This window comes from Pteropus medius, unplaced genomic scaffold (assembly GCF_902729225.1).
Source record: "Pteropus medius unplaced genomic scaffold, Ma_sr-lr_union100, whole genome shotgun sequence".
Lineage (NCBI taxonomy): Eukaryota > Metazoa > Chordata > Mammalia > Chiroptera > Pteropodidae > Pteropus > Pteropus medius.
This window is the reverse complement of record NW_024344378.1, coordinates 42,822,245-42,835,676: the sequence shown is the minus strand read 5'-3', so window position 1 is coordinate 42,835,676 and position 13,432 is coordinate 42,822,245. Positions and strand designations below refer to the sequence as shown.

At 34.6% G+C, this 13,432-nt stretch overlaps 1 protein-coding gene across 9 annotated transcripts in view; it reads left to right on the top strand.

Moving 5' to 3' along the window:
• HERC4 (HECT and RLD domain containing E3 ubiquitin protein ligase 4) overlaps positions 1-13,432 on the top strand; it is a 121,933-nt gene that overhangs the window by 62,744 nt on the left and 45,757 nt on the right. For 7 of the 9 annotated variants that reach the window (XM_039871935.1, XM_039871934.1, XM_039871938.1 and 4 more), the window contains one exon: positions 143-315. The exons of the other annotated variants lie outside the window; for them this stretch is intronic. In XM_039871935.1, coding sequence (XP_039727869.1) covers positions 143-315 — 173 coding nt within the window. The remainder of the gene's footprint in view (positions 1-142; positions 316-13,432) is intronic. 9 annotated transcript variants of the gene reach the window in all.

The following is a 13,432-nucleotide window of genomic DNA, read 5'->3' as shown; positions in this document are numbered from 1 at the left end:
AAATGTTACATAAAATAATTGTCATTTGTATCTTGTAATTTTCAAAGGGTTAAGAGTCACTGCTTTAAAATAAAAGTCAGTATTATTTTGAAATTGATTTTTAAAAATTCATTTTATTTGTGTGTTCACTTTTTAATAACAGAAAACTGGTGGTCAGTACTTGAACCTCCACTCTTCCTCAAGATTGTAGAACTTTTTAAGGAAGTTGTGGTACATCTTTTGAAACTCTACAAGATTGGCATCCCCCCTTCTGAAAGAAGAATTTTCAACAGTTTTCTTCATACTGCATTAAAGGTTTTAGAAATATTACATAGGGTATGTCCAATTGTTTCTTGATTTTCCTTTTTTCCCATTGCTACTAACAGGTTGTGATGTTTATTTTAACCTTAATATATTACAGATTTAGATTGGCATAAAAAGATATAATAGAAATTTGGAAAAGTTATCTAAATTTTCCTTTAAAAGAAATAAGACATCTATATTTTGGAACTTTGGTCTTAATTTGACTTTGTTAGGCATTTATAGATAACTTGCCTGTAGTAGGGCAGAACAATAGCATGCTAATGAATTAGAAGTCTCTTCATATTTTTTTGTGAAGAACATAATTTGTTAGTTTAAATAATATGGTTTTTATTTTTGTTATTTATAGATGGTTATCATATGAAAGAGGCTGCATCCTAGTTGTGATTATGAAAATTTAAACTCATGTTCTTTTGCTGTTGGGTACTAATGGCGTCAATTAAAGTGGAACATTTCATTTGAAACAAATGACTAACTTGAAATTGGAACCATATGTATAGTTTATTAATTTGCCTATTGTTCTTTCCTCCCAGTGTAAGAAATAGTACTCTTTATACTTGCAACAGTTCAAAATTATCTTAAGTAGTAGTCTCAGCTATTTCATTAAACATGAATTTGAAACATCCTTGACAGCTGATAATATCTCTGTTATGCCATTTGGTATTCTTGAGATGCTATTTTTGGGAGTGGGGGGGGCGAGACGACCTAAGGGAGAAGCTTGTTTGTAGCCTCAAGAATAATTGAAAAACCTATATGAACCTCTAGTTTCCTCCCCTTAACAGCTTCTTTACCATTTTCAGATCCTTCTTACCTTCTGGTACTGAGGTAAATCATAGGGGAATAAAGATAGTCCTTCTGTTTTCTGTAATAAAGAACTCTTACGGACTATTTATTTTTTCTTTTTATTCTTTTAGTAAAGTTCTTGTGTATTATCTAAGCGACTTTTTGAAATTACCTTTTTCTTTTGTATTTAGTATGTCCAAGCTTCCTAGAAAAACAAGTCATTTCTCTTTTCATCGTAATCAAAGAAATGATAGCCATTTCTTTCCTAGGGAAACAAGTCATGTTTGCCTTTCCCAGACCAATGCTCTCTTATGGTATTTCAGGGTTAACTGGATTCTGCAGTAAACTGCTATTAAGAAGATTCTCTAACTTCATGGGATGAGCCTCTACTTTTCTATTTGCCTTTTGTCTAGGATTCAAGAGAGTTAGATTCTTTCTTTCTTTCTTTTATCTGGACTCTCTTCTTTCTTCAGTGAATTATTCTTCGTCAGCTGGACCCTATTCCCAAATAATTATTCACTCTCTCTCTCTCCCTTCCTTCTGCACTTATCTTTATTACCCCTTTAAAATATATATATATATATATTTTTTTTTTTTGCTTTAGCTGTGTCTTTTTACCATAAGTAAAAGGGAGAGAGTAGGAGAAGGGGAGGGAATTGAACCTTTTGTCTTTCATAATTACAGACAATTTGAGCAAATAACTTAAGTTATATATGCCTAGCTCAGAAACCTCAGTCTCTACTAACAACCCCATAGAGTTTCATCTCCAGAGTCCTTTTTAATGGGGCCATGCTGGATATTAGGATTCTAAGTTCTTGCTAGCTGAAAGGGAAGGGGAAACAATTTAACAGTGGCCAGGATTAGAATCTCTTCTGTACATTAATTCATGGGAGTACTTTATATATATGTATATTCTTCATTTAATTTTTAAACTCTATATAGTTGATATTTTGCCTATTAATCTGAATGTCAGAGGTCATAAACCAGTTAAGTATCAGAGTTGAAATACAAATACAGATTTACTTTCAAAGTCCTTGCTGTTCACGATGTACTTTTGTATCAACAGATATAGTAATATAACATGTTTAGAAGGGAGTTTGCTTTTATTTTATGCCCCTAGATCTAGAGGTTCATACTTCCATAATTGCAGATAGTATAGTATTGTTAAAAGACCATGTTTCTAACTCTATTTGTGCTACTTCCTGTCAGTATAATTTTGAACAGATCTTTCTTTTATCACATATGCAAGTGGAGAATTATCTATAAAATAAGGACTAAAATACTTGCCTAATAGTTTCTCAGGATTAATGTATTATTTAAATTACACAATATATATAATTGTTATATATTCATAAAGCAGTGATTTTCTATCACCATTCCCACCATTTGGATGGGAAACTACTTCTTTCAGTTTGATTTATTGGGTAATGTGGAAACCAAATTCTTGTTTAAAGTCATTACATACTAAACATAGTATCAATTTCTTAAGCATCTCTAACTGGGAGTCCTTAGGACAGTCATTTATCTTTCTTCTACCCCTTTGGAGAAAACTTTCATTGATCCTAATCTGCCATACATGGATACCCATGGAAATGAACTATTAGGGATGATTCATTTTTATCTTTAGTGAAACCCAAGTTGCTTATCAGAAGCTTGTTTTTCAAAGACAGCTTATGTCTGACAACTATATATTCCTTCTCTCTGCTCCATGATTAGCAATTAGGAGAAGTCTCCTTAAATGATTTCCTTCTTGACCTAACCCTAGAGTAGGATTAGGAACTAGAAAACTTGACTGTGTGTTTCCTGATCATTTTGGCATATATGGATGACTCATTCCTCCCTTATGTCATGTCCTTTGGAAAGCTTTTGAATTAAAAATCATTTCCAGTGCTCCAAATGGCATAAAAAAGATAACTTTGGTACTTGCTGTCAGGAATGGATGTATTATCAGATAAATGAGTTTACCGGCCGGTACCTGGGTTACTTAGTAATTTCTGAGTTCACACAGTACATTATAGAGATGCTGATATGCCTAAAGAAAAGACTTGGTCTGTCTAGCCTAATTGCTGTATATTACACTAATCTTCTAAATTAGTAATTTTCAAAAAAATTTTTTCAAGGAATTCTTAAAGACACATATATACTTAACATATATCACCTCTGAACGGAGGTTTATGAACCAGAATAAACTAATTTAGTGTGAAATGAAAGTATTAAGATCAAACATAAAGATTTTATTTTATATATTTTAGTAAATAATACTAATGTATATGCTGTTTTGAACTTCTACCATCTGATTTCTTCTTTTTTATTCATTTTACAAATATTTACTAAGTGCCTGCTATGTGCTTATTGTATTAGACATTAGGGGTATACTGAGAAGGAAAAGGTATGATTTCTGTCCTTGTTAAGATTATAAATGTAGAGCAGTTATACACATACAAACAAATAAGTATTATTTGATATAGCTATGATATAGCATCCTATGATATAGCATGATAAGTGCTAGATTAAGGAAAACGAAGGATGCTGTGAGAACACATAGGGAGGGCACATAACTCAGAAGAATTAAAGGAGGCTTCCTGGAGAAAATAATGTCTTTTCATCTTATCTACCATACAGATTATTTTTATGTGTTTTTAAAAACTGTTGGTTTTATATATCAATCTTCTAGTCAGTGTCTAATTTCTCTATTTTTAAAGCAAGAGTAACTGATTTTCTCTTTAGTTATTAAGTTAATTTTGACCGAATTAACTGTCAGTCACACTTTCTCCTAAGTCTCAGTTTGAAGTTTTTCTGTTCCTGAAACAAACTTGGTTTCCGAATTGTTAATGTTTATTCTAACATAGTACTTCAAAAACTTATAGCTGCAGGATATACAGACTACAAACACTGGTTGCTATTGGTAAAGGAAACTGCAGTTTACCTTTTAAAAATTAAAACATTTAAAGAAAAATATATATTAGCAGTCATGGTGACGTGAATCATTTTCTACAAGTGTTACTAAATTTTAGAGTCCAGGGTAATTAAAAGTTGTAGTGTGTATACAGTCATGTACCACTTAGCAACAGGGATACATTCTGAGAAATGTGTTGTAACTCGATTTCATCATTATATGAACATCATAGAGTGTACTTAACAAACCTTGATTGTATGGCTTATTACACAGCAGGGCTATATGGTATAGTCTGTTGCTTCTAGGCTACAAGCCTGTATAGCATGTTACTGTACAAAACATGAGATTAAATCAAGCACAAGAGAAAATCATGCAATCAAGATATATGATAAGCACAAGATGCATATGCTACTGCCAGTGAAAAATGTCTTCCTGTTGTACAGCAAAAAGTTTTAAATAAGTGTAAAGATTATACTGTACAATAATGATAAACTGTGGAATAGTAAATACATAAACCAATGACAGTCATTTATTATCATCATCAAATATTATATGTACTGTGCATAGTTATGTGTGCTATACTTTTATACAACTGGCAGCACAGTTTTTTTTAATTTATTTTTTTATGGTGATATTGGTTAACGAAATCCAATAAGTTTCAGCTGTATACTTATATATATATATATTTATATGTATATATAAATACCTAGTAATTTCTGAGTTCATATATAATATATATTATATATATTATATTTATATAATATATATATTATATATAAATATATATATTTATATATACATATAAATATATATATGTATATATATAAATATATATATTTATATGTATATATAAATATATAATATAAATATATATGTTTACTCTGTATGTTCACCTCCCATAGTTAGATTTCTTTCTGTCACCATATATTTGACCCCCTTTACCCTGTCTTCCTCTCTCCTTCCCTCTGATAACCACTGGTCTATTGTCCATGTCCATGAGTCTCTGTTTGCTTACCCTGTTCATTTGTTGCTTTTAGGTTTACATCCCACGTGTAAGTGATATCATGTGATTTTCAATTTTTTCTATCTGGCTTATTTCACTTAGCATGATTATCTCGAGGTCCATCCGTGTTGTTGCAAATGGCAGTGTTTCATCCCTTTTTATGGCTCAGTAATATTCCATTGTATACATGTACCACAGCTTCTTTATCCAGTCATCTATCGTAGGACACTTTGGTTGCTTCTATGTCCTGGCCACTAGAAATAATGCTGCTATGAACGTCAGTATACAAATATCTTTTCGGATATGAGTTTTCAAGTGTTAAGAGTAAATACCCAGTAGATGGATTGCTGGATCATATGGTAGTTTTATTTAAAACTCAATTCTTAGTTTTTTGAGGAACCTCTGTACGGTTTTCCACAGTAGCTGTACCAATTTGCAGTCCCACCAGCAGTGTATGAGGGTTCCTTTTTCTCCCCATCCTCTCCAACATTTGTTATTACTTGTCTTTTTGATTGTAGCCATTCTAACAGGTATGAGATGGTATCTCATTGTGGTTTTGATTTGCATTTCCCTAATAGCTAGCGATACTGAGCATCTTTTCAAATATTTGTTAGCCATTTGTATATCCTCTTGGGAGAAGTATCTGTTCGTGTCCTCTGCCCATTTTTTGATTGGATCATTTGGTTTTTGTTGTTATTAATGAGTCGTATGAGTTATTTGTATATTTTAGATATTAGGCCCTTATTGGAGGCATTGCTTGCAAATATATTTTCCCATTCGGATGATTGTCTCTTTACCTTGGTGACGATTTCTTTTGCTGAGCAGAAGCTTTTTAGTTTGACGTAGTCCCGTTCATTTATTTTTGCTTTTACTTCCCTTGCCTTTGATGTCAAATTCATAAAATCTCTTTAAGCCCAAGGTCCATGAGTTTAGTTCCTGTTTTCTTCTATGCATTTTATTGTTTCAGGACTTATATTCAGGTCCTTAATTCATTTTGAGTTAATTTTGGTGTGTGGTGATAGACAACAGTCTAGTTTCATTCTTTTGCAGGTGGCTTTTCAGTTTTCCCAGAACCACTTATTGAAGAGGCTTTCGTTTCTCCACTGTATGTTTTGGCTTTTTTGTCAAAAATTATTTGCCCATATAAATATGGGTTTACTTCTGGACTCTCGATTCTGTTCCACTGGTCCATGTGTCTCTTTTGCTGGCAATACCATGCCGTTTTGATTACTGTTGCTTTGTAGTATAATTTGAAGTCGAGCAGAGTGATGCCTCCAGCCGTATTCTTTTTTCTCAGGATGGCTTTGGCAATTCAGGGTCTTTTGTGTTTCCATACAAATCTGATGATTTTTTGTTCTATTTCTTTAAAAAATGCCGATGGAATTTTGATGGGGATTGCATTAAATCTGTATAATGCTTTAGGTAATAAGGTCATTTTAACTATGTTGATTCTTCCAATCCAAAAACATAGCATATCTTTCCATTACTTTGAACCTTCTTTGATTTCTTTTAATAGGGTCTTATAGTTTTCATTATATAGGTCTTCCACATGTTTCATTAAATTTATTCCTAGATATTTTATTCTTTTAGTTGGCAATTGCAAAAGGAGTTATTTTTTCCACTTCATTTTTTCCCCCCTTTCATCCCTCCACCCCCACTTCCACCCCTGACCTATGGACGTTGCCATTTCCCCTTAAGAACTGGATCTCTGAAGGTGGGGCGTCTCCTCCCACACGCTTGCGGTGTACACCTGGAGCCTGGCGCACTCAGGGCCTTGTACCCCCGGCACACTCGGGGGGCCTGGCGCACCCGGGGTATGGTCCGTGGCTCCACCTGGGGCGCGAACCTAGGACCTTCTGCGTGTAAAGCAGATGTGATGACCACAACACTACAGAGCCACCCCCATATTTTTACCACTTTTTCTGACATTTCATTTCAGAGTATAGGAACACTGTGAATTTTTGAACGTTGATTTTGTATCCAGAAACTTTACTCTATTTGTTTATTGTTTCTAGTAGTGTTCTTGTGGAGTCTTTAGGGTTTTCCATATAGAGAATCGTGTCATCACAAATAGTGACAGTTTGACTTCTTCGTTTCCTTTCTGAATGCCTTTTATATCTTTCTCTTTCCTGATTGCACTCGGTAGGACCTCCAATGTTATATTGGATAACAGTGGCGATAGTAGACAGCCTTGCCTTATTCCTGATCTTAGAACATTTTGAGTTTTTCACCATTAAGTATAATGTTGGCTGAGGGTTTGTCATAGATGGCCATTATCATGTTAAGGTACTTTCCTTCTATACTGATCTTAACTGTTTTAAAGATCATAAAAGGATGCTGTATCTTGTCGAAGGCCTTTTCTGCATCTATTAATATGATCATATGATTCTTATTTTTTAATTTGTGTGGTGTATCACATTAATTGATTTGCGCATGTTGAACCATTTTTGTGCCTCTTGGATGAAGTCCACTTGATTGTGGTGTATAGTCTTTTTAATATGTTGCTGTATTTGGTTCGCTAGTATCTTATTTAGAATTTTTGCCTCTGTGTTTATGAGAGATATCGGTCTGTAATTTTCTTTTTTTGTATTATCTTTACCAGGTTTTGGTATCAGGGTAATGTTGGCCTCATAAAATGAGTTGGGAAGTATTGCCTCCTCCTCAATTTTTTCGAAGAGTTTGAGGAGAATAGGTATTAAATCTTCTTTGAATGTTTGGTAGAATTCACTGGTGAAGCCATCTGGTCCTGGACTTTTACTTTTTGGTAGGTTTTTGATGATTGTTTCAATTTCCATATTGCTGATCGGTCTATTTAGATTTTCCAGATCTTTTTGATTCAGTCTAGGAAGGTTGTATTTTTCTAAATACTGGTCCATTTCTTCTAGGTTATTAAATTTGGTATGATATACGTTTTCATAGTATTCTTGTATGATCCTTCGTATTTCTGCAGTGTCAGTCGTAATTTCCCCTTTCATCCCTAATTTTATTTATTTGTGTCCTTTCTCTTTTTTGCTTTAGTGAGTCTAGCCAAGGGTTTGTCAGTGTTATTAAGCTTCTCAAAGAATCAGCTGTTTGTTACATTTATTTTTTCTATTTTTTTTGTTTTCAATTTCATTTATTTCTGCTCTAATTTTGATGATTTCTTTCCTTCTGACTTTAGGCATCATTTGTTCATCTTTTTCTAGTGTTTTAAGATGAAGCATTTGGTTGTTTATTTGGGCTTGTTCTTGTTTTTGGAAGTAGGCCTTTAATGATATAAACTTTCCTCTTATGACCGCTTTCGTTTGCTGTGTCCCAAAAGTTTTGATATGTTGTACTATCATTATCATTCGTTTCTATGTATCTCTTGATCTCTCTCTTTATTTCTTCTCTGGCTCAGTCATTCTTCAGTAGCATGTTGTGTAATCTCCATGTATTTGTGGTTCTTCCTGCTCTTTTTACAGTTGATCTCCAGCTTCAAAGCGTTATGATCAGAGAATATGGTTGGTATGATTTCAACCCTCTCATATTTGTTGAGGCTATCTCTGTGTCCCAGTATGTGGTCGATTCTTGAGAATGTTCCATGTGCACTAGAGAAGAATGTATACGCAGCTGTTTTGGGATGAAATGCTCTGTAAATGTCAGTTATGTCCAGTTGGTCTAATGTGTCATTTAAGGACGTTATTTCCTTATTGATTTTTCTGTTTGGATGATCTGTCCATATAGACAGGTATTTAGGTCCCCTACTACGATAGTGTTTTGGTCTGTTTCTCCCTTTAGTTCTGTTAGTAATTGCTTTACATGTTTCAGGGCTCCTTGATTGGGAGCATGGATATTAATAAGTGTTATGTCTTCTTGGTGCACCAGTCCCTTTATCATTGTGAAGTATTCCTCAGTATCTTTCATCATATTTTTTATTTTGAAGTCTATTTCGTCTGAGAATAATACTGCTACTCCCACTTTTCTCTGAATGCTATTTGCTTGAAATATCATTTTCCACCCTTTCACTTTGAGTCTATATTTGTCTTTGGAGCTGAGATGTGTCTCTTGGAGACAGCATATGGTTGGGTTTTGTTTTTGGATCCATTCTGCAACTCTGTGCCTTTTTATTGGTGAGTTCAGTCCATTTATATTTAGGGTGATTATTGAAATATGAGGTTTTCTTATAGCCATTTTATCTTTTGCTTTCTGGTAACTTGGTGTTTCCATTGCTTCCTTGTCCTTGTGTTTCTGTTTTCTTTATTTTGGTTGGCTTTTCTGAGTTTTCCCTCTGGTCCTTGTTCTTTTATGTTATATACTTCAGTTCTGAATCTTTGGTGTGTATTTACCATTATGAACATGTAAAGGATAGTTTTATGTACATACAGCCATCCATTTTCTTCTGCGCGTTCCTTATCTCCATTCTTCTTCGTAAATTTGGATCTTTGATTCCTCCCCTTTTCAGTCATTGTTGTCTCAATTTGTCCTTATGTATACTGAATGTTCATTACTGTCCTGCTATCTCAAATGTCTTATTTTTAAAGTTTATAATACCCTGTTCTTAGTAAGGGTTGCACTCCTTTGCTTCTATCAGCCTAGTAGTCACCTTACTCCTAATTATGTAATTTTTTTTTTTTGTCATTTTGGTTTAAGTGAGCTGATCCCTTTCAGTATTTTCTGTAATGCAGGCCTCATAGTGGAGAATTCGCTCAATTTTTGTATGTCTGGAAAGGCCTTTATTTCTCCTTCATATCTAAAGGAGACCTTAGCTGGATTCATTATTATTGGCTGGTATTTCCTTTCATTTAATAGTTTGAATATTTGATTCCTCTCCTTTCTGGCTTGTAAAGTTTGTGCTGAGAAGTCCGAAGATAATCTAATGGGTTTTTCTTTATAGGTTACCATCTTCTTTTCCCTGGCTGCCCTGAGAATTCTGTCTTTGTCGTCGATTTTTGTATAATTTTAATACAATATGTCTTAGTGAAGGCTTTTTGGGGTTGTGATAATTGGTATTCTGTTGACTTCTTGAATTCCAAGCTCCAGCTCATTCCTCAGATTTGGGAAATTCTTGTCAGCTATTTGTCTGAAAATGCTTTCTAATCCCTGCTCTTTTTCTTTGCCTTCAAGAATGCCCATTCTTATGTTTCCTCTCCTGATAGTATCAGCTAGTTTTTGTATTTCTCTTTCATTATTTTCATTCTTCGGTTTCTCTCTTCTTCCTTCTTATTTATTTCTAGATTTCTGTCTTCGATATCACTGATCTTTTCCTCCATTTGGTTGACTCTTTCCCAAGCTTGCTATTTCATTTTTTAACTCTTGCAGTGTGTTTTTTACTATTTGGGTCTTTTTGAGGGTTTCAGTCTCCTTACTAAAGAACTCATTCTGCTCATCTAGTTGTTTTTTCAGTTCCTGAACTTGTTGATGTGAACCGTTTCAGATCTCATTGAGTTTTTTCAGAAGTACCATCCTGAATTCTCTGTCATTTAAGTCACATATTTCTATGTCTGTAAGCTTATTTTCTGGAGATTTTTCTCTTTCTTTTTGAGATGCCTTGTCACATTGGTTGTTCATGGTGTTTGATGGACTATTTCTCCGCCTGGGCATTAATGGAAGTATATTCTGCCATTTTTCCGGAAAGAAGATTTATTATATAAAGATCTCTCTTTAGCCTTTTGGGAAGAAGGCGTTTTTCTTTTGGTTTCCAGTAGGTGGCGTCTAAGCCCCTTGGACCCCTGCTTAGTATAAAGCCTTAATAATACCTTTTTTTTCCTTCTCTATGTTTAATCATGCTCTCTACCCTCAGTCTCAGTCCCTGTCAGTGTTAGCAATACTTTTGGTAGTGTTTGCTCCATGGTGTCCGGTCTTGGAGGATATGGGAGGAGAGGCCCTCTGGGTTGAGAGTGGGGAGCTGCAGCTCAGCCTTGGTTTTGCAACCCCAGCTTTTAAAAATCTACTGTTGTTTCTCTACCATCTCCACTTTTCTGCTTTCTGCCCTGATGACTGGACACTGCCACCGGCCACGTGGAGCTCACAGCTGTCCCAGGCAGGGCTATTCAGGAAACCCTCCACACCTTTTCCCTTCCCCCTTCTCCTACAGGGAGCTCCAGCTACGAGAGGCAGCTTCTTTGTTTCTCCTAGTCCACTGCCCAACACCTGGGATCCTGACCTGTGGTAGCTCTTATGCACAGATCCCATGCTCAGACATGCTGGTGTGCAGTTTGGGTGTTTTGTTTTGAGTTTTAAATGTTAAGCTTATTGTTGTTTCACGGGGAGAAATCTAGGGATGTCTTTCACTATGCCATGTTTCTGACGTTGAATGATCCATAGTTAATTTGTTTACTCAAGCATCACCACAAGCGTGTGAGTAATGCATGAATAATCGCCTGTGAGGGCTGCTATGTCACTAGGCAATAGGAAGTTTTCAGCTCCAGTGTGATCTTATGAGACCACTGCTGTGTATGTGGTCTGTGGTTGACCAAAACATCCTTATGTGGGGCATGTCTATATTTATAAAAATACATACATGTATAGGAGAGGGGAAAGCCAGTGTGTTTTTTGTGTAATTACTGTTTATATTTTCATTTTTAGAATGAGTTTGTCTAAAGACTCTCTGGCAAGGATCTGCATACTTCTTCTGTAAAGAGCCAGATAATAATATTTTCCTACTTGGGAACCACATAGTTTCTGTTAGAACTACTCAGCTCTGCTGCAGCCAGTATGTAAATAGATGGGCATGGCTGCTTTCTAATAAAACTTTATTTACAAAAACAGTCTGTGGTCAGGATTTGGCTCACAAGCTGTAGTTTGCTGCCCCCTGCTCTAAGTTGAAGGTTTTGATCTCTCTGTATAAACTGAGTATCTTTGTTTATTTGAAAACCAGGAATAGCAGTTTCACTCTGGTCAGTTTCTCCTAAATGCATACCTTGACCACAGACATAAATTAATCAGTAAAAGAAAGAGCTCGAAGTGCTTTTGTCAATGAATAGAGGGATTAAAATTGTCAACTTTGAAAATGAAAATAGTTTTATTATTATGTGCTTCCTAAACTGGGCTGTGTGTATCCTCGACTGGGCCACAGGATCAAGCATTGGTTATACTTACTGACAAATAATTTTAGACATATTCATAAAAGGAAAAATATGTTTTTACATGTATATTCTAATACATAAGTATTCTAAATATATATGACACATGTATATACAAATATTCTGCATGTACTAATACATATATTCACATATCCTTGTGTGTGTGTGAACACATTAAGGAATAAGATCAGATTGTCATATAATGAGTTAAGAATGCATGTGTATTAGAGACCTCTGTGTTAGATTGCTGGCGCCATTAGCTGTGTGACCTTGGTTAAGTTTCTTAAACTCTTAAGCCTTAGTATATTCACCCATTTGATGATAATAGTAGTATCTATTTCATAGGGTTTTAAAGATTAAATGGAATAATGCGGACCTTCTTTGTAAGGTGTCCATAATGATAGCCATTATTATTTTATTATTGGGACATAAAATCTCAGTGGATTTTAAGGTATAAACTGTAATTCAGTGAAAATTTCAGTGCCATTAGAAGCATGAAGTATGTATATTTTCTCTTACTCTTTTTTCTTTCATTCATCTCATGTTTATTGAGCACCTGATTGGACACAAGCACTGGTAGTTTATACTTCTAGTAAGTGATTCCTTTTGTTTCTTTTCAAAAGTTGCTTAGTTGGTTTAGTGTGTTTGTGATTTTTTTAAAAAATTATAAACAATTTTTGTTATGCTCCATAGGAAACCTAGCTAGTTTTGTTTGCATATTAGATCAGCTTTCTTTTTTTCTTTCAGTGGTGTCTGTATTTGGTCCTTTTTTTTTTTTACCTCTCTTTCACTTCCTGACACAGCTCCAGTTGTCTCCTTTAAGGAAATGGTTCTCAAATATGTGTTTTTGGCAAATCTTTCTCTTGAGCTATTTGGCAGTCTTGCCATCATTTAAAACTTAAAAAAAAAAAAAAATTAATAGTCTAATGACAAATTTCTCATCTGTCCCAGCTCTCATTCTTGCTCCACCCAAGATTGTTATCTTTACCTGACTTGTGTTTGTGTGTGTTTCAGAATTTTTTTTTTTCAGTTTACTCAGGCTTGAAATTTTGAAGTTATCTTTGACTCTTCTGTTTTCTCTATCCTATAGCTACCACAGCCTCTGCATTCTTTCTTATTATCTAGAAACCTTGAATTTTTATATCCTGATTCAGTTAGCCTCTATACTTATTCTTGATTATGCCTCACTCTGCCAACAGAATAAATTTTATAAAATATCACTCTGATTCTATCACTTGTTGACTCTAAATCCTTATTTCCCCATGTATCAGTTCTAAGCATAGTAATGCTCTGCAACAAAACACAGTGAAACTCATTGGCATGCAGTAACAAGCATTATTTCTCATTCCTGCTGGAGTGGGCCCTACTTTAGCCTGAAAGTTGGCATAAGGTTGGCTGACCTAGACA